This window comes from Pistacia vera, unplaced genomic scaffold (assembly GCF_008641045.1).
Source record: "Pistacia vera cultivar Batoury unplaced genomic scaffold, PisVer_v2 Contig432, whole genome shotgun sequence".
NCBI lineage: Eukaryota > Viridiplantae > Streptophyta > Magnoliopsida > Sapindales > Anacardiaceae > Pistacia > Pistacia vera.
In genome coordinates, this window is record NW_022196260.1 from 1428019 (window position 1) to 1454472 (window position 26454).

At 37.0% G+C, this 26454-nt stretch overlaps 2 protein-coding genes across 2 annotated transcripts; both read right to left on the reverse strand.

Annotated features, from left to right (window-relative positions):
• Window positions 1-17908: 17908 nt before the first annotated feature.
• Window positions 17909-20075, reverse strand: LOC116143799 (WAT1-related protein At4g30420-like). The gene is made up of 7 exons (XM_031429257.1): window positions 19842-20075; window positions 19698-19769; window positions 19492-19608; window positions 19154-19385; window positions 18857-19015; window positions 18620-18768; window positions 17909-18522 (listed from the first exon to the last, which is right to left on the reverse strand). The coding sequence occupies exons 1-7, from the start codon at window positions 20021-20023 to the stop codon at window positions 18348-18350; spliced, it is 1086 nt and encodes a 361-aa protein (XP_031285117.1). The 5' UTR covers window positions 20024-20075; the 3' UTR covers window positions 17909-18347.
• Window positions 20076-23346: 3271 nt separating this feature from the next.
• Window positions 23347-25543, reverse strand: LOC116143808 (WAT1-related protein At4g30420-like). The gene is made up of 7 exons (XM_031429267.1): window positions 25268-25543; window positions 25114-25179; window positions 24903-25019; window positions 24586-24820; window positions 24335-24493; window positions 23722-23873; window positions 23347-23640 (listed from the first exon to the last, which is right to left on the reverse strand). The coding sequence occupies exons 1-7, from the start codon at window positions 25444-25446 to the stop codon at window positions 23439-23441; spliced, it is 1110 nt and encodes a 369-aa protein (XP_031285127.1). The 5' UTR covers window positions 25447-25543; the 3' UTR covers window positions 23347-23438.
• Window positions 25544-26454: the final 911 nt, after the last annotated feature.

The following is a 26454-nucleotide window of genomic DNA, read 5'->3' on the forward strand; positions in this document are numbered from 1 at the left end:
TTGATCAAACACCAAAATGTAATTAAGACCTCTAAGGATTATAACAAAGATTAGAGGAACTAATAATAATATCTAAGATATGATAAAAATTAAAATTTGATAAATAGATGACAATCGAGCGACTAAAATTTGTGCAGCCATCCCTCCCAAGTCAATTTCCGATCAATCTCAACCACCAAATCCAACCTTCCATGCCAAAGGACTTATCGATTTCCCCCCTTCAAAAGCCTCAACTACCTGCACTGAGTTTGCTCTCTGTCGCTGCCAGAATATAATTTGGGTGTCGTAAAATTATATTTTAAATTGTGTGGGTGAAAAGTGTCGCTAAACCATTATTTGGGTGGTAAAAGTCGTTAATTCCTAAAATTAGAAAGTCACTGGATTTTTTTTATAAATTTGGTAACTATCCATCAGAAAATACCAAAGTTTGTTATAAGAGAGAGGGAAGTTCAATCTCTTTAAACTCTTTTGATAAAATAAGATTGTTCAGTTCTTGGCCAGTCTTGCTTTCTTGTTTGTATATTTAAGCTAAGGCTCTCTTTCTTCACTCAGCGAAGTAAAAAAAAAAAAAAAAATCAATCTATGACCATTGATGAAAGAGAGAAGCCAATTTCCTCAACATGCTTTAATGCCTAAATGCACTTTCAGTTACCCTTGTTGATTTTTTGTCTTTAGAATAATTTATAAAAACCTTATTTTTAAGGGTTTTTGTTGCAATAGAATCTTAAATATATGTTTGAGAATTTATTATAAGATCTTGATCAAATTGTCAATGATAAAAAAAACTCAAAAAAAAAAAAAAAAAAAAAAGTAAATGGTTTAGTGTTTATTTATTTATTTTTTAATTTGTATTACTTTTCATATCTTGTCTACAGTTTCTTTAAATGTTTTCCAGTTACATAAAGCCTTCTAACTTTAATCTTCAGTGTTTTATTAAATACTTTTAATCCCTAAAAGCACTTTAAGAATCACTGATAGATACACTACAAAGCATTTGTTACAAAGAAAAGCACTTTAAAGTTTCTATGTTACCACTTACAAATGCTACAAAAGCATTCTTAAACTCAACCTAATTAAGTGCAATTTGAGATGCTTTTGAAACAATGCTTTAGACTAGAATACTTTTTGAATAAGTACTTTGAAGCTGTCTTCTATAAAAGCACTTATCAAATGCTTCGAGTCCACTATAACTTTACACTAAACAGAGACTTATGCTATCTTTTTATTTGTTTTTTTTCTTCAGGTATTGGCATATTAGCAGTCCCATTTGCTCTCTCATCAGGAGGCTGGTTAAGCTTGATCATTCTTCTGTTGATTGCAGCTGCAACCTGCTTCACTGCGCTTCTGATAAAGTTGTGTATGGATAAATCCCGATAAGATCATGAGCTACATTGATTGCGCCATGCTTTCGGTCGCAAAGGGATAGTTTAGCTTCTATTTTACCTACTTAGAGCTTTACTTTGTTCCACAGGCCTTTATAATTGGAAGGAGACAATTTATATAAGTTGTCGCCAAACTTGTGTGTGCGGTAATGCTGAGAATACTAAAAAAGAAATAGTCGAAATTGAAGAGAAGGTTCTTTTTTATTTTATGCATAACCAAGTTTTTCAACAAAACAATTAAGCAAATATCCACTGTTTACAACCACTTTGCAGGGATATTTTACACAACATTAATCCTAACTATACATTAAGACCTGCTACAAACAACCATTATAGACAAGTCCCATATATCCAGTTATACACACCTAAATCTATCACAAACTAACATATATATACCCAACAAAACAACAGAGACGGCAGATTGTAGTTCCCTTTTGGCTCCAGAATAGATTCAAAAACTAACTAATAAACTTTTACATTTCTGGCAAAATATCACAATTTAACACTCCTCCTTGATATATTTGCTGGAAACACCAAGTCTGGGTCTGAAATCTTCAAACTTGGCTTTGGAAACAGTCTTAGTCATAATGTTAGCCACTTGAAATCACCCCTGCAATGAATCAGTTCCACTTCACCATTTTGCCTCAGCCTCTCTCACTACATGAAACTTAATTTTTATGTGCTTTGTACGTCCATGTGCACTGGATTTTTAGCCATTGCCAAGCTGATTGGTTATCACACATGATTGTAGCAGGCTATACTTGTTTCAATTTTAAATATCTAGTATTTTCCTTAGCCAAATGGCTTGATTCACAACGTGGCATCGAGATATATTCTGCTTCTGTGTGGATTGAGCACAGTTTCTATCTTAGATAACCAACATATTGCACCAGAATTCAAGAAAATGCATACCCTAAAGTGCTCCTCATGTCATCTATTAACCACCAAATCACTGTCAGGAAACCAACCAATTTGAAGTCTTTCGATCTCTAAACCACACCTCAAAGTCAGTGCGGCCCTTCACATATTTCATCACCCTTTTTGCAGCCTTGAATGATCTCTGTGGTGTGACTCTTAAATCTAGATAGCATACTCATGGCATACATTATGTTGCCTGGTTGTTGTCAAGTAGAGGCAACTAATCAAGCTCCCATACAACCCTTCATCAATCTTCTTAGCCTCATCATTCTTGATATTTCACATTGGAACCAATGGTAATCCACTGGTTTACAATTCTCCATGCTAAATTTCTTAAAACTTCACTTGCATACCTCTTTTGGTTCACAAAAATTCCATCTGCACCCTAATCAATTTCCTCCCAAGGAAGTATGACATTTCCCTAAGTCTGTCATTTCAAACTTACTGTCATGGACTTCTTGAATCCTCCAATTGAGCATGTTTGCTTCCAGTCACCAGAGGATCTCCTATACAGAGAAATGATCATCACATCATCTTCAAATTCTCTAACATACAAGTGTGCTCAGTTGGACTTCTCATAAAGTCTAAACTGATCAGTGTGGTCATTAACCTACTATACCAGCCTGGTGCCTATTTAGGCCATTAAGACCTTCTTCAATAGGTAAACTTTTCCCTCTCCTCCTTGAATCTGATACCCTTCTGGTTGTTCAACATAAATCTCCTCATTCAACCAGCCATTTAAGAAGGCAATTTGACATCCAATTGATGAATTTTCCAGGAAAATTGAGCTGCCAAAGCAAGCAGCAATCGATGGTATCATGCTGGGCAACTAGTGCAAATGTCTCCAGGAAATGTACTTCATATTGCTGAACAAATCCTTAAACACCCAACCTAGCCTTAGCTTATGATTGAACCATCCATTTTACTTTTTCTTGAAAACCATTTGACTTGGATCACTTTCTATTTTTTGGTCTCTCCCACGCTCCAGGTCTGATTCTTTTCTATCATGGCTGACTCCTCCTTCATGGTAGTCCTCCAGGCTTCTACTTGCTAATTATGAGTAGCTTGAAGTTCTATTTGTGCCGCATTGCATCTATCATACACATCAGCTAGAGATCTTGTTCCTCTGACAAATTTCTTCATCTGATTCATCCCTTGATCTTCTTCAAACTGATAGCTGGTGCTTCACAAATTGGGGTCTTGATTCTACATCAACGTTACCTTCCTCGCAATTCCAGACTCCATTCTCATCAACTTTAACATCTCTCGGAAATTAGAATTTCTTTGACTCAGGAATGTATACCTTAGCTTTGGATTGGCTGCTATAGCCAATAAAATTCCTATCAAAGCTTTACATCCAGCTTTGTTCTCTTTGTAGTTGGTACTAAACATAGCATATCTTTCAAAAACCTTAAGGTTCCATTGCTGGCTTGATCAGTCCAGGCTTCAAATGGGGTTTGGTTGATCAAGGCTCATGTGGGAAGTTTTTTAAGCAAATACACCCCTAATATTAATAGCCTTTGCCGAGAAGAATTTTGGAAGTTTTTTCTCAGCCACCATACATCTTGCCATCTCCATAACAGTTCTATTCTCCTCTCACTAACTCTATTCTGCTGTGGAGTATAAGGGCTACTGAATTGATGTCTGATTCCAACCTCCTTGCAAATCAATTCAAACTCTTGAGAATATATTTAGTGCCATTGTCACTTCTCAAGGTTTTGATAGTCTTTCTTGTTTATTTTTTCCACCAGCTACTTGAATTTCTTAAATACTCTAGTCACCTCACTTTCTGCCTAAAAAAATGACCCTACACATTCGATCAGTCATCTATGAATAACACAAAATACCTACTCCATTTAGAGATAAGGTTGCATAAGGCACCACACATCCAAGTGAACAAGCTGAAGTTTTTCAGAGGCTCTCCAAGCTTGGTTCACAGGAAAAGGTTTTCTACTTAACTTGCCTAACTGACATGCCTAGCAAACTCCTTTTGGTTCTTCTACGTTTGGCAGTTTTGAACTAAATTTTTGGATTGAATTTCTCTTAAATTCTCTATAATGTACATGGCCTAATCTCTTATGCCACATCTCAGTTTTATCTTCCTTAGCATTACGCTTTGTGTAGAGTATTCTTCCACATGATTGGAAAACTCTTTCCTACCATTCTTACTCTCATAATCTCACTCCTCCTACTGTCTAGGATTATGCATATTGATTTTCAAAATGCAATGCATAATCCTTTTCTAGCATCTGTCCCACACTAAGGAAACTTTAACTAATGTCGTGCATAAAGTACCATTAATAACAACTTCATACCTGTTGGTGTCTAGATAACATCTCCTCTCCCTTTCTTCCACAAACCTCCAGTTCCCACTTTGATTCTTGACTGTGTAAAGGATCTATGTTCATAAAACTCTGCAGTCTGGTGTCATGTGATGTGTACATCCACTGTCAATCAACCAGTTTCATCGATGCTTGAATCAAACTGGATGGCCACAAATAACTACTATGTCCCTTGTCTTGGCTGCTGTTCATCAGCCATTGAGCTTGTTGTTGGGTCTGCTCCCCTTTTTTTGCAGACCCTTTCAATGTGGCCAAACTGCTTGCAGGCCTTACATTGTATTCCTGGCCTAAACCAGAATCTATTCTCTGCATGTCCCTTCTTCTTAGAATGAAACAAGTGAAAATTCTTCATTCCACTAGTCTTTTTCCACTGAGTATTAGACCTTTCTTTTCCCTTTTTATCTCCAGCAAACCTCTTGTTTTTCCCTTGTGAGGCTTGCCTTTGTGAGCTGCTAACATTCACCCTCACTTGCATCCTCTTGCCTCTGGAGCCTTCTCTGCCTTGTGCTTACAAAGCATGGACCCTCAGTCAAAGCATCTAGACAGGTCCTTAAGTAGTCCTCCAAAGAAGAGATTTTTACTTCAAATCTTTCGGGTAAGCTTACTATCACCTTTTCCACTATTCTTTTATCTGTCATCTTCACTCCAAGCAACTTGATTTTGTTGACTACACTCATCAATCTGTCAACATATTCCTTCACTTTCTCACTTCTTGCATTCTCAATGTCTCAAATTCCCTTCTTAGATTCACCACCTCGCATATTCTTGTAATATCACTCCCCAGGAACTCCTCTCTTAACTTTTCCCATGATTCCTTTGCTGTTTCACATGCCATGATCCTTGTAAAACAGGTCTGTGATAGTTGAGTGAAGTGGGACAATGCTATTAGAGCCTTTGAAGCTTCTTCTTCATGCATTGGATTTGGTTTAGTGTGGGATTTGGTCCCAACTGGGGGGTTGTTTCTCCTCCTCTACGTACTGCCAAAGTCCTTGACCCCATAGATATGCCTTCATTTTGACAGCCCATATGTGGTACTGCTTATCATTAAGACAGGAGGTAAAAGAGAAGCTATCTGAGTGGCCATAAGTTCAAGAAAAAGTTCTGATACAGAGGAGTTTTTTAGAGATGTGAAAAGTTGATCGACAAGGAGAAAGGTTTCAGATTTTCAGGCCAAGTGACCAAGCTCTGATACCATTTTTTTGCTGTTAATGCGAAGAATACTAAAAAAAAATAATCGAAATTGAAGAGAATGTTCTTTTTTATTCATGCATAACCAAGTTTTTCAACAAAACAAATAAAGCAAAAATATCCACTGTTTACAACCACTTTGCAAGGATATTTTACACAACATTAATCTTAACATACATAAGACATACTACAACAACCATTATAGACAAGTCCCATATATCCCGGTTGTACACACTTAAATCTAACATATACAGCTACAAAACAAACAAGATGGCAGATTGTAGTTCCTTTGGCACCAAAACAGATTCAAAAACTAACTTAACAAACTTTACATTCCACAAAATATCACAATTTAACACTTTGCCTTGAAGATTGGGGTTTACCAGTTGATGGAGACATGCTTTTGTTATCCTTTCTGGTGTCATGATCTTACCCTTTATGTGCTTCAATGATCTCAGTGTTCTATCTTAGTTTCTACTGGTGGGGTGCTCTCTTATTGATTATTGTTGTTTGTGTTTTCTGCGTTGGCACGATAAGAGTGTCAGATTCCTGGCAAGGGAAGGCTCTTCATTTGGATGGATTGCCTACTTCTCTTAGCTTGTACATTTTTTGCTATGGTGCTTTATGCTATGTTTCTCCTCCTTATCTACAATTCCATGAGAAGAAAAAAATAGTTCTCCATGGTATGGCTTAATTTATACGTTTGATAAGTAGCTAACTGTAATTATTTCAGACAATATTTAATGATGCATGTACATGCTAATTTTTTAGAAGCTGAACAGAGGAGGCAAGAGAAGCAATATGTTGCTAGGAGTATGCCTTAAAAGAAGAGACAGTGAGTAATTCAATTGAATCTTTCGTATTGAGTTTTGTATGATTATACAAAGTTCAATTTATACAATTTTTTAGAGTATAAATAAGGTAATACAATATTACACCTTAATGGTGAGATTAAATGTAATCAACCTATTAATGAAGAATAATTCAGGATATCAAGCCTTAATCCCAGCTTGCCATCTTGTAAATACGTAATATTTGCTTTCCAAATTACATCACTCCCCCTCAAGCTGGTGGTTTGTAAATGTCAAAAACACCAAGCTTGCCAAGCAAAAATGAATGTTGTCGACTACATAATGGCTTCGTAAAGATATCCGCTGGTTGTTCTAAGGTGCGAATATGCATGGTCTTGATTACTCCTTCCTGAATTTTATCCTTGACGAAGTGGCAGTCAATTTCAATGTGTTTTGTCCTTTCATGGAAAACAAGATTTGCTGCTATGTCGTTTGCGGCCTTATTGTCACAGTACAAGATGACTGGTTTTCTTACTTCAGCTCCTAAATCCTTTAATAACCTGAGAATCCAAATGATTTCACATGTGGCTTTTGCCATAACTCTATATTCTGCTTCTGCGGAGGAAAGGGACACTGTTGACTGTTTTTTCATTTTCCAAGAGATCAGAGATCCACCAAGCTTTATACAGAAACCAATAAGAGATTTTCTTGTCATTGGACATGTAGCCCAATCGGAGTCACAATATGCCGCCATATTCAAATTTTCATTCCAAGGTAAAAGAAGTCCCAAGCCAGGGCACCCTTTTAAATATTTGAGTACCTTTATTGTAGTATCCATATGGGATTGCTTTGGTCCATGCATGAATTGACTAAGGATGTGGACAGCATAGCTGATGTTTAGACGCGTCATGGTAAGATAGATTAATCGTCCCACAAGTCTCTGATAACTTGATGGATCTTTTAGCGGTGGATCATTGTCTGAGATTGAAGTTGCATTGTCATATTGATGAGTGGTGAGCTTGGTATTTTGTTCAACAGGTATGACACTTGATTTGCATACAGATAATCCTGAGTCTGATACAAGCTCAAGTACGTATTTTCGTTGACCAAGAGATATCCCTACCGCATATCTTGCAATCTCAATTCCCAAGAAATACTTTGGCTCCCCCAAATCTTTTATACGAAAATGTCTATGTAAACGCTCTTTTAGAGCCTTGATTGCCATATCATCATTTCCTGTGATAAGGATATCATCCACATAGATAATAAGGGCGATAAATGAGTTACCTCTTTTCCAAAAGAATGGTGCATAGTCATGTTTGGATTGAATAAACCCTATGCCAACAAGAGCTTCTGTGAATTCTGCGTTCCATTGTCGAGATGCTTGTTTCAGACCATAGAGGGACTTTCTGAGATGACATACAGTATTCTCCCCTTGTCAGCGAATTCCCGGAGGTAGATCCATATAAATCTCTTCATGTAAATCACCATGAAGAAAGGCATTATAGACATCCATTTGGTGGAGAGACCAATCTCGAATGGCAGCAATGGAAAGGAAAGCCCTAACGGTGACATGTTTGGCAATGGGAGAAAAAATGTACTGATAGTCAAAGCCTTCTCGTTGAGTAAAGCCCTTGGCCACAAGGCCAGCTTTGTATTGTTCAATGGAACCATCTGCTCGATGCTTGATCTTGTAAACTCATTTACAGCCAATAGGCTTTCTGTGTGTAGGGCAAGGGACAAGATCCCATGTATGGTTCTGGGCCAAGGCTGTAAGTTCATCAGCCATGGCTTGCCACCAATGTTCATATTGGACAGCATCAGTGTAACTAGAGGGCTTATGGCTGTCGGAGATCTGACTAACACAAATCCTGTGGGCAGGAGAAAGTCGGTCATAACTGACATAATTGTAAGTTGGATAAGGAGTACATGAAATGGCCTGTATGGTAGGACAGACATAATCAGTAGTTCAAATGGGAGGTCAAGTGGGACATGTAGACCGCCGTTGGGTAGGTTCAGGTGCCACAATAGGAGATGTAGGAGAGGAGTCGTCGATAGATAGAGAAGACTCAGGAGTGAGTAGAGCATCTGAGAGAGAATATGATGTATTGTTTGAAGGATCTGGAGGCAACTGAGTGTCAGTGGCAGGCTCCATGGTGAAGAGAGGATTTGTTGGTACTGGAGAGGGATCATCCTCCAGAAAAGGCATTGGAGGTGCAGAACTATTGTCCGAAGCAGTGGCCGTCTCAGAAAATGGGAAACTGTCCTCATGAAATGTGACATCTCTAGAAACTAGAAACCTTTGTTCAACTGGATCATATAAACGATATCCTTTCTTATGCATCGGATACCCCATAAAAATGCACCGAATAGCTCGAGGTCCAAACTTGTCATGGGAATCAAGGACAGTTGAATAGCACAAACATCCAAAGACCCGAAGTGACCAATGTCTGGTGCTTTTCCAAAGAGTAGCTCATATGGGGTTTTACCTTTTAAAATTTGGGATGGCATCTGATTGATCAAGTATGTAGCTGTGACCACACATTCTCCCCAGAATGAGACAAGTATGTTGGCTTGGTGTTTAAGGGCACAAGCGACTTCTAACAAATGCCTATGTTTTCGCTCAATGACACCATTCTGTTGAGGGGTGTAGACACAGGAACTTTCATGGAGGATACCTAAGGATAGAAACAGTGATGAGCAATGGGAATTGAAGAAATCTTGTTCATTATCAGTTCTAATGCGTTGGACAAATAGATTGAATTGGGTTGTGACCATGGATAGGAAATTCTGAATGTGTGTCAGTGTTTGTGTTTTGGAGGTCATGAGGTATACCCAGGTTCCCCGTGAAAAATCATCAACTATTGTTAGAAAAAATCTAGAACCGTCATTGTTGGGTGTATGATAGGGTCCCTATATATCGAGATGAATAAGAGCAAACGGGCATGTAGTGTGTATGGCACTATTCGGAAAGGTTATGCGAAACTGTTTAGCAAGAAGACAAATTGAACACTTAGGGTGTGGAATTGACGCACTATGACCCAATCTTTGATGCATAATAAATGATTTTTTATTAATACTTGCATTATAATCAGAAAGTTTATTTTCGGTAATACAAGATAATTTTGGAAAAGTTGCGACCAAATCACCCATCCAGTAGTAAAGACCATTTTGAACCTTATCCAAGCCCATTGGTTTCCCAGTCAAAGGGTCCTGAAATTCACACATATTAGGAAGGAATTTTAGGACGCAATTGTTATCACGACAGATTTTGGAGACAATAATGAGATTAAACCTAAAAGTTGAGACAAATAAAACATTTCTAAGAATTAAATTTTGTGTGAGTTGAACAGTTCCTGTGTGTGTGGCTAGTGTGATATTTCCGTTAGGCAAACGTGCGGAAGTAGAGGATTCTGTGGATATATGGGAAAAATACTTTTGGTTGCAAATAATGTGGTCACTAGCCCCTGAATCAATAATCTAGATATCATCTTTAATTAAATTAAAACAAAGAATAGTACCTGCATAGGATGTCGTGTTTGCTCGAGGATTGTTATTCATCATCTGGATGAGCTGTTGGTATTGTTCTAAACTGATCATGGGTGCAGTGACAATGTTTCCCGGATTAGTGGAAGTATGATTGACAGATGAATTACCAAATTTCTGATTGGATGGTCGGCCATGGAGCTTCCAACAATTTTCCCGATTGTGATTTCTCCTCTTACAATGATCATAGTATAATTTACCCCTTTTTGATGATCCAGAACCGTTATTTTGAAAAGATCCACTAAACCCATTAGATTCATTAATATGAGATGTGGAATTTTGACCATTGGAAGAAAAAAATTAGATCTGAGCCGTTGGTTACAATAGTGCCCCCATATGAGTTAAAACCTTTGTCTTCTTGAATCCCCAGCTGCACAAAAACTCCACCACCATTTCCATTCCGCAAAACACCATCTGCCTTTGCTGTCCCATAAGCTTCTCCCCTTCCAATTTTCTTTACAACATCAGAGTCTCCTTGGGTAGCAATGAACGCGGTAGGATCAACAGGTCGCGATGAATCTTGGGTGGTTTGGTGTTGACTCTCATCTTGCATTGCCAATTGGTAAGTGCGGCGTAATGATGGGATTAGTGTGGTGGCCAATATTTGGGTGCGAAGTGGGAGGAATGCTTCGTTCAGACCCATGAGAAAATGAATGAGCCGATCTTGGTCCTTGGCTCTCTGGATTTGCTGGAGAGTCACCGGCGGTCCTTCAAAGGGCTCCGCTACTGCATCTAATTCATTCCAAAGGGCATAAAGTTTGTTAAAGTAAGTTGTGACAGTAAGTGTACCTTGCTTTGTTTCGGCAAGTCTTTGTCGAAGGGTGAAGATTTTGGCGAGATCAAGTTAGCCATACATTTCTTGAATGTTCAGCCACATTTCGTGAGCGTCTTCTGTTTGTGGGAGTCTGACGGAAATATCTTAGGTCAGGGAATTGCTCAGCCAAGCCCGGATGAGTGTGTTGCATTTTACCCAATATTTGTGCATTTGCGGATCTTTTGGGGGCAAGAGGGTTCCATCTATGAACCTCTCTTTGTCCTTTGTGATCAGTGCTCGCTAAAAATTGCGAGCCCAAGTTGCGTAGTTGCTGGATCCAGTGAGAGGTTGTTTCACGAGCACAAGCTCGGAGCCATAAGTTGCCGGAAAATAGAGAGGATCACCTGATTCTAGGCATTTTACTGAGGGTGATACAAGTTGGAAAAATGGGTAAGGATTAGAACTTGTCGGGTTGGTATTCAGACCCGATAGATCTGGATTTTGAGTGTTGGTTTGGTTATTTTGGGTGGACTGGTTTGAGGTTGGTGATGTGATGGGTTGGTTGTTGTCTGTTGGTTCCATGTGGGAAGTCTTGGTTCAAGCAAATTTGTTTGATTAATTCTGGAAATTTTGGAGAAAACATAAAAAAAAATGTGGCTGACTCAATGTGTTGGTTGCAGGTTTTGACAGATTGGCTAAAAGGAATTTGTTGTGGGAAATTGGAAAATAGTCTCTGACTCAATGTGTTTGCTGTAGGGTGTGGTAGATTGGCTAAAGAAGAGTTGCTGGATGAAAGAGACCCAAGTGCCTTGCTTCATAAAATCTGGAAGACTGGCTAGAGAGGATCAATAATGTGAAAGCAAGAAATTAACAAGATAGCTCTGATACCATGTTAGAAGCTGATCAGAGAGAGAGGCAAGAGAAGCAATATGTTGCTAGGAGTATGCCTTAAAAGAAGAGACAGTGAGTAATCCAATTGAATCTTTTGTATTGAGTTTTGTATGATTATACAGAGTTCAATTTATACAATGTTTTAGAGTATAAATAAGGTAATACAATATTACACTTAATGGTGAGATTACATGTAATCAACCTATTAATGAAGAATAATTCAGGATATCAAGCCTTAATCCCAGCTTGCCATCTTGTAAATATGTAATATTTGCTTTCCAAATCACATCACTAATAGTTCCATATGGCTAAGGAATGTGGGTTGATAACCACTAGGGCGTTCTCCCTTTATAAGTCAGTTTTAAGAGTTAAATCTATCCATTTGTGGTTGTTAAAATTAGTATTAGAGCAGGACTACCCTATGGGCAAACCTTGTAGAATTGGCACCCACGTTGGACGGCCCTCATAGAGGATGGCGCGACCTAGAGGTATAAATTCCTGCTAATTATGTATATCAAACCATTACGGATGTTGATTCCAAGTGGGTAGATTGTAACAATCCTAATAGCCCTACATTGCTAAGGAATGGTTTGACATGTGGGTTTATAACCACTAGGGGGGTTCTATTAATAACCATTTGGGAGGTTTTATTATTAAGTGGGCCTGGATGTTGGTCCCAACGGGGTAGATTGTAACGATCCTAATAGTCCTACATTGCTAAGGGATGGCTCGGCATATGGGTTAATACCTGGAAGTTCTGCCCACTGCTGGCTGGGTATATCAAGCTGCTTGGGACATCGGTTCCAAGGGGGTAGACTTTGACGATCCTGATAGTCCCACATTCCTAATGAATGGCTTGGCTTATGGGTTAATAACCACTTGCCAAATTCTACCCATTTGTGGTTGTTATAGCATATTTGGTCACACTATTGAAGGATTACTAATCTGTTTTCTCTGTTTTTGCTGCCACTGGTCTTACTGCTAAGCTTCATAATCTGTACCATCGCCTATCTTACATTGGCAATTTTGGGATACCTTATATATGGACAGAATGTTCAATCCCAAGTAACATTAAATCTTCCTACAGAAAAGTGTTAAGATTCAGAGATTTCATTAGACATACCCAAGTCGTTCTCGTACAGTCATCAATAAAAGTAACAAACCAATGAGATCCACCTAAAGTAGTAATTGGTGATGGCCCTCAGACATCTGAATGTATAAGCATAAAAGGACTTGGACTTTTAGTGATTGCTGTTGGAAATGGGACTAGATGGCTTTTTGATAGTTCACAAACCTTAATCATCATCTCCCAATATTCAATCTCCTGCCATATCAGCCACCATCTCTACACAAATCTCCAGCCCAAACACCACCACTACCCCACTGCCATCAGACCTTGCTACAACATAAAACCAATAAAACACCACCAGCCATAAAATCCAGCCGCAAATCAACCAAAATCCAGCCCAAACACCACTACTACCCTACTACCATCAGATCTTGCTGCAACTTGAAACCAGAAAAACACCACCAGCCATAAAATCCAGTTCCAAATCAACCAAAAAAAAAAAAATTTACCCAAAATTTTTTTTTTTCTTCCAACCAAAATCTAATCATACCAACTTCCTAACCACCAACTTTGGCAGCCACTAACAACCAAACTACACAGAAAACGAAAAAAAAAAATTCAAATCCAACCATCTTCAACAATCTGCCGCCATCTTGTCGTGATTTGCTGCTGTCTCAAGCCACTGTCGCCACCATCTTCGACTGCTGCTACCGTCGCTGACCTGTTGACGTCAACCTCGATCTATTTCTGGCGACTCTAATTAGCTCTTGCTGCACCACCGTGACATGTCTGTGTTGAGAGTTTGTTTTTTTAAACTTTTTTGTTTGCTTATTTGTTTTTTATTTATTTCCTAGTTTAAATGGGAGAAAACTTCCATGTTTGGATGGATTTTCTTACCCATTAGGTGTTGCTTTTATTTCCTTTTTTTTTTTTTCCTTATTTATATATTTTTTAAGTAATATTAAAAAAAAAAGGTCAAATAGTCAAAAAAGGGTCAATAGTTCAAAAAGGGGGTCAAGGTCAACAAAGTAAAAAAATAAAATAAAATAAACAGCAGAGGATGTGTGGAGAAATTCTACGAAACCCAGTTCCAAATTTGGAAGCAAGTTACTCAGAGACGACTAAACCTGGCATGCTCAATAACGACAAAATGAAAAGTTCTACTGATATTGATGTTGTTGTGGAAAAGAAAGCAGATATCCAACAATCTTCATCATTTGTAGCTACTGTTGGAAATGATGGTAAGTCTTTAAATATGTATACATTTGTTTCTAATAGTGCATGGATAATTGATTCTGGTGCTACTGATCATATGACATTTGATTCTAGGCATGTGTCTAACCTTAAGTCATCCTCACAAAACTTTGTTTCTACTGCCAATGGTGAATCTAACCGGGTCATTGGGGAAGGTTCGTTAACCCTAAAAAACTCTTTATACTTAGATTCTGTCTTAGTTGTCCCATCCCTAAATTATAATATGTTGTCAGTCTCCAAAACAACCAAAAGCTTATCTTGTGTGGTGATTTTTTGGCCTGAATTTTGTGAGTTTAAAAGTATTCAAACAAAGCAAACGATTTGTTGTGGTATTAGACTGGGGCAATTGTATTACTTGGATTTAGAGTCACAAAGTTCTACCGTGTTACAACAGGCTTTGATTGTAGATTACTCTAAAAGGGATAAACAAAAATCCGACATTTGGTCATGGCATCGGCACCTTGGACATGCTTCGTTTGGCTATCTGAAGAAACTTTTTCCAAATTTGTTTGAAAAAAATGATATCAGTAACTTCTGTTGTGATGTTTGTGAACTATCAAAAAGCCATCGAGTCCTATTTCCAACAGCAATCACTAAAAGTCCAAGTCCTTTTATGCTTATACATTCAGATGTCTGTGGGCCATCACCAGTTACTGCTTTAGGTGGATCTCGTTGGTTTGTTACTTTTATTGATGACTGTACGAGAATGACTTGGGTATGTCTAATGAAATCTAAAGGGGAGGTTAATTTACTCTTTCAGAGATTTCACAAAATGGTTCGTACACAGTATAATGCACAGGTTCAGATCCTTCGAAGTGACAATGGAGGAGGATATCAAAGTTCATATCTTCAACAGTACTTAGCAACACATGGTATCATTCATCAGACTACTTGTCCCAACACACCCCAACAAAATGGTGTTGCTGAACGAAAAAATCGGCACTTATTAGAGGTTGTTCGTGCCTCATTAATAGAGGCTCACATGCTGTTATCTTTTTGGGGAGAAGCACTTACTTCTGCAGCCTACCTAATCAATCGGGTACCCTCTAGTTCTCTTTGGTTTGAGACACATTTTCAAGCTCTTGGTAAAGCAGTGAATACTCCAATGGTCCCGAACTTACCGCCTCATGTTTTTGGCTGTATTGCATTTGTTCACCTCCATAAACATCAACACAACAAGTTGTCCCCTCGTGCATTGAAATGTGTTTATGTTGGTATGGTGTTCATCAAAAGGGGTATCGATGTTATCATCCTCCAACTCAACAGACGTTTGTAACGATGGATGTTGTTTTCCATGAAGAGTTGAGGTATTTTCCTTCTGAGTCTGAACTTCAGGGGGAGTATTGTCAAGAAGAAATTCAGACTCTTGACTATGTAGTTCAAGATGACGTTCAAGATGTGGTAGACCATGAGCCACAAACTAGACCTATTGTTCGACAAGAAGATGAAGTGGATGATGGTAATGTGGAGGTGGTATCAAACCTGGCCGTAGAAGCTTCTCAGTCCGAGTCTCTTATTCTTGGTATGTCACAACCATCATTTGTTGAGAATGTTCTTGATTTAGAGTCTGAACCAATTAGGAAAGAGTTACCACCACGTAGTACTAGAGGGATTCCCAAACCAACATACGAACCAGAGCTATCTAGTAAAGTCAAATACCCCATGAGTCATTATGTGTCTAACCATCGTCTATCAGAATCGAATATGTCATTTGTGAATCAATTATCTATTGTATCTATTCCTAACAGTGTGCAGGAAGCCTTATCTGATCCAAAATGGAAAGTTGCTATGAATGAGGAAATGAAATCGTTACAGAAGAATGAGACTTGGGAACTTGTTGATCGTCCACCCGAAAAAAAGACTATTGGATGTCGATGGGTTTACACTGTGAAGTATAAGGCTGATGGTACAATTGAGAGATTCAAAGCAAGACTAGTAGCAAAAGGGTATACCCAAACCCACGGGATTGACTATACAGAGACATTTGCACCCGTAGCTAAAATCAACACGGCACGTGTCTTATTATCTTTAGCTGCAAACCTGGATTGGCCATTACAACAGTTCGATGTGAAGAATGCCTTTCTACATGGAGAATTGTCTGAAGAAATTTATATGGATCCTCCACCAGGGTGTATTTTACCAGTGAAGCGTAGCTAAAAGGTATGTAAGTTAAAGAAGTCATTGTATGGGTTAAAACAATCTCCGAGGGCATGGTTTGGGAGATTCACCAAAGCTATGAAGTTTTTTGGCTACCATCAGAGCAATTCAGATCACACACTATTCCTTAAAAAACAACAAGGAAAAACCACTGCACTTATTGTATATGTGGATGATATGGTGGTTACAGGAAATGATCCAGAAGAAAGGAAGGCATTGCAAAAGTACTTATCAGAAGAATTCGAGATGAAGGACTTAGGTTCTTTTAAATATTTTCTCGGAATTGAAGTGTCGCGATCTAACAGAGGTATCTTTCTATCACAAAGAAAGTATGCCTTGGATGTACTGCAAGAAACTGGTATGTCAGCATGTCAACTAGCTGATACACCAATCGAAGAAGGCTTGAAATTAGGAGTCGAGACTGATCAAGTACCAGTTGACAAAGGGAGATACCAGAGACTTGTGGGAAGATTGATGTATTTGTCTCACACTAGGCCAGATCTTGCTTATGCATTAAGTATAGTCAGTCAGTTCATGCATAATCCTGGAGAGCAGCATATGAATACAGTTATGCGTATCCTGAGATATTTAAAACATGCTCCTGGAAAGGGAATCTTATTTTCTAAAAATAAGGACTACCAAAATGTGCATGCATATACTGATGCTGATTGGGTTGGAGCAGTGGATGACAGACTATCTACTTCTGGTTATTTCACTTTTGTAGGAGGTAATCTAGTTACGTGGAGAAGCAAGAAACAAAATGTTGTGGCACGTTCAAGCGCTGAAGTAGAATTTAGGGGAATGGCACTTGGGATTTGTGAAGCTTTGTGGCTAAGATTTCTACTACAAGATTTGGGTTATCAACCTAATCAACCAATCCAGTTATATTGTGATAATAAAGCAGCATATGACATTGCTCACAATCCAGTTCAACATGATCGTACGAAGCATGTTGAAGTAGATAGATTTTTCATCAAAGAAAAACTGGATGAAAAGATTATTGAACTACCCAAGATTCGATCAGAGGATCAATTGGCCNTAGCCCTACATTGCTAAGGAATGGTTTGACATGTGGGTTTATAACCACTAGGGGGGTTCTATTAATAACCATTTGGGAGGTTTTATTATTAAGTGGGCCTGGATGTTGGTCCCAACGGGGTAGATTGTAACGATCCTAATAGTCCTACATTGCTAAGGGATGGCTCAGCATATGGGTTAATACCTGGAGGTTCTACCCACTGCTGGCTGGGTATATCGAGCTGCTTGGGACATCGGCTCCAAGGGCGGACGTGGGTTCCAAGGGGGTAGACTTTGACGATCCTAATAGTCCCACATTCCTAATGAATGGCTTGGCATATGGGTTAATAACCACTTGCCAAATTCTATCCATTTGTGGTTGTTATAGCATATTCGGTCACAATATTGAAGGATTACTAATCTGTTTTCTCTGTTTTTGCTGCCACAGGTCTTACTGCTAAAAGCTTCATAATCTGTACCATCACCTATCTTACATTGGCAATTTTGGGATACCTTATATATGGACAGAAAGTTCAATCCCAAGTAACATTAAATCTTCCTACAGAAAAGGTCAGTTCAAAGGTTGCAATATACACCGTTATAGCTATCCCTATTGCCAAATTTGCATTAACAGTAATGTCAATTGCCACTGCTATTGAAAATGGATTGCCAGCCAATTATCAAGACAGTAAACCAACAGGAATTATCATCAGAGTGGCTTTGCTGGTGAGCACTGTGGTTTGTGCCGCAGTTTTTCCATCTTTTCAGTCTGTGGCATCTCTCAGTGGAGCATTACTCATAATGGTTGTTTCCTTCTTGCTTCCATGTCTTTGTTACTTGAAGATGTTTCAAGTTTACAGGAAGTGGGGATTTGAGCTTGCAGGCATTGCTGTTATAATGTTAATGGCAATAATTTTTGGAATTTTGGGTTCATATTCATCTATTGCTCAAACGGTAACACATATGTAGAAAATATTGAAGATAAAACTATCAAATGAGATAGTAAACATTTGAATCTACTTTTTTTTTGCTCAAAAATTAAACATTTGAATTAACAGTTGGTGATTTTTCAGATAAAAGTGATTCTTCCAAATCAATTTTACAACTGCTTTTCTTTTCTGAATGTTCTTCTTTTCTGATCTCTTCGAAGTCTTTAGCTTTGCCCCATAACACAATATATAAACCAAGTATCACACCACAAGCCCCCAGCAAGCTGAAGCGAAAAACACCGACGAATCGTTGCAACATCAGTATCTTATTATCTAAGAAAGAAAACATGAAGACAAGTAATGGATTTGAGTGTAGATTACCTTCCAATATACATGTCTTCTTGCAGAAATAAAGCAGCAAAAAGGGTGACAATCACTGTGCATAAAGGATTGAACATTGCACAGAAGAGTGGACCTCTTTGAGAAATGCACCAAGCTTGAACAAAGAAAGAGACTGCCAAGCCAATTCCCTGTTGAAAATTATTTCAAGTTTAGTGTAATTTTGAGAATAGAATAAATGTGATCTGCAAATCTCCATGGAGAAAATTGAAGGCTTACACTGTATAAACAACAACCCAATTCAAGAAATGAGTGTAAAGTCCAAACTTCAGGACTTTCCTCTACAAGCAATGCAACAGTTGCGGATTCTATTGTTGCCAGGAAACACATCCAGGCGGATGAATATGTGTGGTCTGGACAGCTTGCCGAAATCGGAACCTATTGATAGATTGGAAAAGAAAATCTCAGTAATCGAATATAACTCGATGAGTTAAGTAACCACTTGACCCAAAAACTTATTATTTGACTGCTTCTCGTGTACGATGTGAATTATGCCGAGAATTTGAGAGAAAATACCTGCAGAATCATCCAAAAGGACCAGAAAAAGCTGCTGCCAAGGAGAAGTAAGAAACCCAGTAACCAATTATCAATTCCTGGAATGAATAATACTGATTTTGATGGTAAAAATTCTGCATTCAATAGCTTTGGACCTTTGAGCAATGCCATGGAAACAGCTCCACTGACACAGAAGGCAGTCCCTAGTATCTTGGCAATACTTCTCAAGCTCCGAATATTAACTTTCTCCCATCTAATAAATCAATCAAACTATTTTAGAAACAAACAATTTCTTTCAGTTTTTTTTTATTTTTTTGAACTGATATATATATACTTTTGAGTTCTGAATATTTATTTACCCAGCAATGAATGCCATTACAAAAGTGACTGCAGGGATCAGATTTGTCATTGAACTTGCTAGTGATGAAGAAGATAAATATAGCCCCTCAAAATAAGCATTCTGATTAGCAGTTACACTGCCAATGAAATTCACAACACAAAGTTTGAGTGAAATAACATTATATTATCATTCAATAGATTCCAAAAAAAAAAAAAAAAAAATTACCCAATAAGAGAGGCTAAAAGAATCCAACCAAAGCCCTTCAATCCTAAAGATGATCTACAAGAATTTGATCTCCTTCCAATTAACAAAAGCAACTAAAGTAAGAGAGCTAGAAAGAAATAAAGAGATGAATATTAAGTTATTTACCTTGTGGAGAGATAAGCTAGAGGGGCCATGACCAAAGTTGCAATGCCTTGTCTATAAACAACAAAGACTCTGGTGCTCATTCCTTGCACAAAAGCAGCTCTAGTGAAGAGAGCAACTCCTGCATAAAGAAATTGCAAGGCAACCATTGCCATTGCCGGCTTGTAACCATTCAATTCCCCCATTTTTTTTCTCGAAAAATGACTTCGAAGAATGCAATCACCTGACACGAAAGTTCTAGAACCATAGGGCTTAATATAGGGTTATCTTAACATGTATTCAAACGGTAAATGTTAAAAAAAAAAAAAATCGAGTTTAATCACTACTGTTGTTTGATGTAAGACTCTTGTAAGAATAATGTTGAAAAATAGATTATTTTATTAGTGAAACTCTTATCAACAAGAGTCTTTTTGCTTAGACACAATTAAGATAACCTAAATATATATAATTATGGAGATTCATGACATGCATGAGAGAGGAGACAAATGTGTTGTAGATAAGATTTTGAGCTGTCAGGAAGAACAAAATATTCACCAAGTACATGCATAAAATGAATAGAATGAATGAAATAAAAACAACAATCATTTAGAGATATGGCAGCCTTTGTTGAAAGAATAAAATAAACAAATGTTGGTGATGCGGCGAGATTACAGTGAAAGGATCGAACTGTTTATTTATTAGCTAGTTTCAACATCATCAGGCTGCTTAAAAATAGAGTTTGGCGCTGTCAGGATAATATTTTATGCAAAGCGGATGGGGCCCTGAACGTGTTGTCGACGTAAATTTGATTGGCTCTCACAGAGCTTTGAGTTGGAAGCTTGGAGCTATTCTCCTTGTGGCTGGCTTTGATCATATAATAATACAATTGTTTTTATAGTTAATTATTTGGGCGAAGCAGGATTGTGTTCTGATCTGAACTTTTATAATAATTGAAGTGCTGGGTTGAAACTGTGATGTGTCGCTCATTCATATGCCATTTTATGGCCATTAAGAGTTGTCGTCAAATTGGAAGTGTGTGGCTGCTGCAGAGTATGAAGGAATTAGAGGAATTTGGTATGGGTGCAGATTCGTTATAGTGAATTCTAATTTGTAATAGCGAATCCAATTTGCTACATATTCGCCATAACAAAAATTTTTTACTGACAAATTTCAGTAGTTCATTGTAATGAGGTCAGATTCGTAGTAGCAAGTCCAAGTTCGCCATAGCGAATGTAACTCTGTAAGTGAAGTTGTTACCTCTGTTTTTATGATTTCGTACCCCAACTGAAGTCATACCATTAGGGACAAGACTGGAATACCCTAGCCATTTATATAAGTGTAATTTTTAGCCCTAGAGTGAAATAGTCTTACGAGTGTGTTTCAAGTGAGCGAGAATTGTGGCACAAGAAACTAGGGGTGAGCATGGGTAAAGGGTTGAACCGGAACTGGTCTCATTAGGGTTCAGTTTCAATTTTGGAAAATTGGAACTAAGAATTCCCAGGTCCAGTTCAAGTTCCTGCAGTGTTGGAACCAGAACCGAAATCAGAATCAAAACTAAGGTCTAGCTACTTGAGTAGGAACTGAAACTAAATTATAATTTTTGTAAACTATTGGGGGTGTATATGTCATTTTTTAAAAGTAGAGGGGTAATAATTTACTCGAGTACCCAGAACTGGAACCGAAACCAGAACTGGAACTTATGTTTCATGTTCTGGTTCCAGGGTTCTAGAAATCAAAACCCATCGATTCTGATTTCGATTCCTTCAAAAAATGCAAGGTATCCGAAACTGCTCACCCCTACAAGAAATTCATTCTTAACTAAGAGACCACAGAAGCAAGACTATAGGATAACGTCCATTGTTTGAGAGATAGGGCCTTTGTAATCATGAGTTGTGTGTTTGCAAAGTTGTACTCCTTTTGACTCATAGTAAAACATTCTCTATACTGCCTAGTACAATTGGGTGAACCATGTGTGTCTTACGACATTTATTATATGTTTTTTGTTATTATTTTTATAAACTTGTATGTGGGCACATTACAAGATTCATGAACATCCTCTGCTTAATTTAAAAGATAAGTACTAATCACAACTAAAGTTTAAATCTACACGTCACAAAAACTTTCAACATGTTGATTGGACGATTAACTTCAGATAAGAGAGGATCCCTTTTTGGACTTTTAAAGAAAAGGGTCTTCACGAATTGTTGTATTGGTGCTTGATTTTGACTTGAATACTATCATTCGATTTATGTTACTCGATTTAAATCCTTCTCCCTCTTTCCATGTAATTTAAGTGAAGTAATTTTTTTTTTTCTTGTCAAATTAAATTGCAGTTTGATCACTATAATTTTTATCAACTCGAAACATTGTAATCAATAATTTAATCAGTTAAGAAAAAATGTTTTTAGCATCAATCAAAGTAAATATGACCCACTGATGGATAGTCCAACAGTAAGGCAAACCAAAAAGGTTGTGCATGGTTTCAATCAACAATTCCAGGTTCGATTTCCAGTTAGAAATCTTTTCCTATGATTTATCTGAAAGGCCACGACGTGTTGTTGTGGGATAATTTTCCTTGAAACCCCTTAAACTTAAGCTTATGATTGTTGTGGGATAACTTCATCTTAAGCCCATAAAACTTAAGCTTATGTATGATTGTTACTCTGATTCCAAGATTCATTTCAATTTGAATGTAAATTGATACATTAATGCATGTAATTTGATTTGACAATCTCTCTTTAATTATAAAATGATAATTAAATTAATCTATCAAAATAACTTTTAGATGGGTTCGAATACAAAGCTAGGATCACATCGTTGCTTGTAATTCCTCTGATAACTAGTATTACATCTTTTCTCGTTCCAAGATTTATGTGAGATCTCTCATTCCCAATACTGACTTGTATTGTAATTATATAGGGTCCCAAGTTTTATTTGTCTGATACAGCTTTGATTTTATTTTTTTTCCTTCTTCAAATAAATAATTGAGCTGGGACAACCCTCTCACTACCATATCAAATCCTTTAGCTTGGTGGAATGTTAGATTTTAGTGGTTGGAATTGATCAGAATTTGACTTAGGAGGACGGCTATGTAAACCATAATCATTTGATTGCCGACGATTGACGAGATCAACGGGAGTAGGGTTTGAGGGGTTTTGATGAGTGGTGATAGAAGAAGAGGATGATTGTGGAGTGGGATTGCAACGATACCAAAATCAGAAACGGAATATAAATTTGAGTAATAAAGTAGTATTTTAAAAGTCTGTGGGTGAAAAAGTATCAGTAAGTCATTATTTGGGTGGAAAAAAGCCATTTACTCATTCTTATATTGATATTAAAAAGAAAAGGAATATAAAATATAATGAAGACATTATACATAAATGTTATGTTATATATCATGCATACCCGACAGAATTGAGTCTCAAATCAGAACAAAAAGATGAAATAATTGATTAAGATTTCTATATAAAGATTAATGTTGGCTCCAATAATTTAAAATTATGAACTAAATTTAGTAACAAGAGTTGACCAATCATGTATGTAGGTCTCTTCTGTCCACAAAAATTAATTATAATGATTATATAAAAACAAAAATGAAAAATACAAAATTAAGGACAAAAATTAGCAGTGTACTACATCAATTTCATTAACATTTCTTGTTTTATCTGACAGAAGAGGCTCCCCTAAATCATTGCTGTATCTTGTTTTCTCTGAATCTTCAATCTGTAACTTTTCATTCTTATCTTCTTCTCCATTATTGTCTCTGGCTTTGCCCCATAGCACAATATATAATCCAAGAATTACTCCAACTGCACCTATCAGACTGCCATGAAACAATAAATAAAGAAAGATGTTTGCGCGAGAGAATTTTCATTTTCATGGTTATTTTGAATATATATGTTACCTTCCAGTGTAAATCTCCTCGTTTAGTAACAAAGCAGCCAAGATGGTTACAATAACTGTGCATAGAGGATTGAACATTGCAGAGAAGACGGGACCCCTTTTTGAGACGCACCAAGCTTGAACAATGAATGAAACTCCTGAGCCTATAATTCCCTGTTGCACACATTGAGAAAAATTTACGACAGGCATTGTGTTGAATGACAAATTTAACAATTGCATATAATATCACAAGAAATATGGTGTTTTCTGATGCAGTAATTGAAATTTTACGTCTCGGATTACATATATTATCACTAGAAATACGCTATTAAATTTCTGTTGTCTTATATATATATATATATATTTTTTTTAATGGTTAGAGGTGTCCAAGTGCACTTCAACTAATCCATCGGAACTCTAAAACTATCGGTTGAGTAAGAGTTTCAGTGTCCACCCCTATTAGCAATTGAGCAGGGACTCAAACTCAGGATCTTTTGAGTAATACATCCAAAAATCCTTATTGAATCACTTAGTCATCCAGGTGTTGGTTATCTTATACTATTTTTCTGTCCGTGGTGGGTTAATATAATATTTTTGTTCCATTCTGTAAAAAAATTATCCGAACTTATACTTACTGAGAAGAAACAGCAACCAATTTCAAGAAATGAATTAAAATTCCATGCTTCAGGATCTGGCTCAATGAATAACGTAAGTATTACTGACTGAAGAGTTGCCAAGAAACACATCCAAGCTGACAAAGATAAGTGGTCACGATAGCTGGCTGAAATTAGAACCTGCAATCAAAAAATTATAATACAAATATTATCTATCCATAAAATTTTGAAGCATTGATCTTGAAAGAGAAATTTCGATTAAAACAAAATACCTGTAAAATCAGCCAAAGTGACCAGCAACAAGCACTTGCAAAGAGAAAGAGACAACCCAACAACCAGGTCTCATTATTTCCAGAGGCAAATAAAGATTTCTGTGGTGGCATTATTTCTGAATTCAGAAGCTTGGGGCCTCTCAGAATTGCCATGCAAATGGCTCCACTCACACAGAATAATGTTCCTATAATTTTTGCAATGCTTCTAATGCTTTTAATATTTATTGTCTCCAACCTACAAAATCAGATAAAAAATTTATGTTATATTCTATTAATTAATTAAACAAATTAAAGTTTGACAATTATTATTTAATTACCCAACAATGGATGCCATTACAAAAGTGATAGCGGGGACTAGATTGCCCATTGCACTTGCCATGGATGATGAAGCTAAATATAATCCCTCAAAATAAATGTTCTGATTTATCGTTACCCTGTGACAACTCAAAATTAATTAACCAAAAAATAATAATAATAATAATAATAATAATAAAGGAAGAAGTTAAATTAAAGCACATATGATAATACCCTATAAGTGAGGTCAAAAATATCAAAGAAAAGCTCTTTAATCCCATAGAACAACTTGACTTTCCCCTGCCAATTATAAACACAACACAAATTAAAGCAATTAACAAATTGATTGAAATAAAAATTAGATAGAGAGAGTTGCCATTATATTTACCTTGAGAAATAAGCAATGGGAGCAATGACTAAAGTTGCAATGGCTTGCCTGTAAACTGTGAAAACTCTAGGGCTCATTCCTTGCAGGAGAGCCGCTCTTGTGGAGAGAGCCACAACAGCATAGGTAAATTGTAAAGCAAACATCGCCATTGCCGGCTTTTGATCTCTTAAACCACCCATTTTTTACCAGCAAGATCAACTTAGAAAATCAATAATTTGAGTGACATTTGAAAGTAGTACAGCTCGTTGTTTCTATATATATATACTTTCAAGCATGCCCATGTGAACAAAAAAAAAAAAAAAAAAAAATGCTAGTGGAAGAAGACAATTAATCTGAATTATGGAATTGAGCTGGTTTTGGAATCGGTAGGATATCGATGGATTTTCTTTAATTTGGAATCAAGGTTTTGTGGTAAATGTTTGGATACTGCGACAACAAGCAAGTTCAGTTTTGTAATGTTTATAGGAAAATATAAGCCATGAAATCACATGGAAAAGGAGACACGTTTAAGTACCTGATGTGGCTCCACGTAACATTTTAAGTATCTGATGTGGCTCCGCGTAACATTTCCAATATAAGCCAAAGGAAACTTCCGATTCTGACTCTGCTGTCACATGCTTCATGTGTAACACTCTTCAAATTCATTCAACAAATCTAAACAATTATTGTTTGTCACTACGTTAAACAGCCTGTCTGGCTACATCTAGATCATCCACGGGCTTCAATTTTTTTTTTTTATTTTTTTTTTTATCCAAAGTGTCTAAACAGTTTACGCGTATTTGAACTAGTCTTTGAGACCTTGAAGTTAACGGTCAAGTAAACCTTCAGTAGTTACCCCTTATTAGTAGTCATGTGAATTCAAATTCATGACCTCTTAAGTAATACATTCAAGAGTTTCAAGCGAACCACTAAGTTACCTAGAGATACTTCACGGGCTTCAAATTCATTACTCCTTTGGTTAGAAAAATGTAAGAACAAATTGAGGAAGCTCTCGAGGAATCCGAATTTTACATTCCATGCTTTCAAACATACATGATACGATTTATTCTTTAAATCATAAAATAACTTAGCAACATACATGATACGATTTATTCTTTAAATCATAAAATAACTTAGCAAATTTGACTAGAACACATTTTTGAATCCCTAAACGTTATACTTATAGTATGAAACAAACGTTGTACTTA

Bases quoted from the DNA above. Each gene is read 5' to 3' on its own strand.
- LOC116143799 (XM_031429257.1), bottom strand. From the start codon at position 20,023: ATGGGGGAATTGAATGGTTACAAGCCGGCAATGGCAATGGTTGCCTTG. The intron at 18,769-18,856 runs GTAAGCCTTCAA...AATTTTCAACAG, and splicing joins TGGGTTGTTGTTTATACAGT to GGAATTGGCTTGGCAGTCTC. The intron at 18,523-18,619 runs GTAATCTACACT...TTTTCGCTTCAG, and splicing joins GAAGACATGTATATTGGAAG to CTTGCTGGGGGCTTGTGGTG.
- LOC116143808 (XM_031429267.1), bottom strand. From the start codon at position 25,446: ATGGGTGGTTTAAGAGATCAAAAGCCGGCAATGGCGATGTTTGCTTTA. The intron at 25,180-25,267 runs GTAAATATAATG...TATAATTGGCAG, and splicing joins CCCATTGCTTATTTCTCAAG to GGGAAAGTCAAGTTGTTCTA. The intron at 24,821-24,902 runs GTAATTAAATAA...CTGATTTTGTAG, and splicing joins GTAATGGCATCCATTGTTGG to GTTGGAGACAATAAATATTA.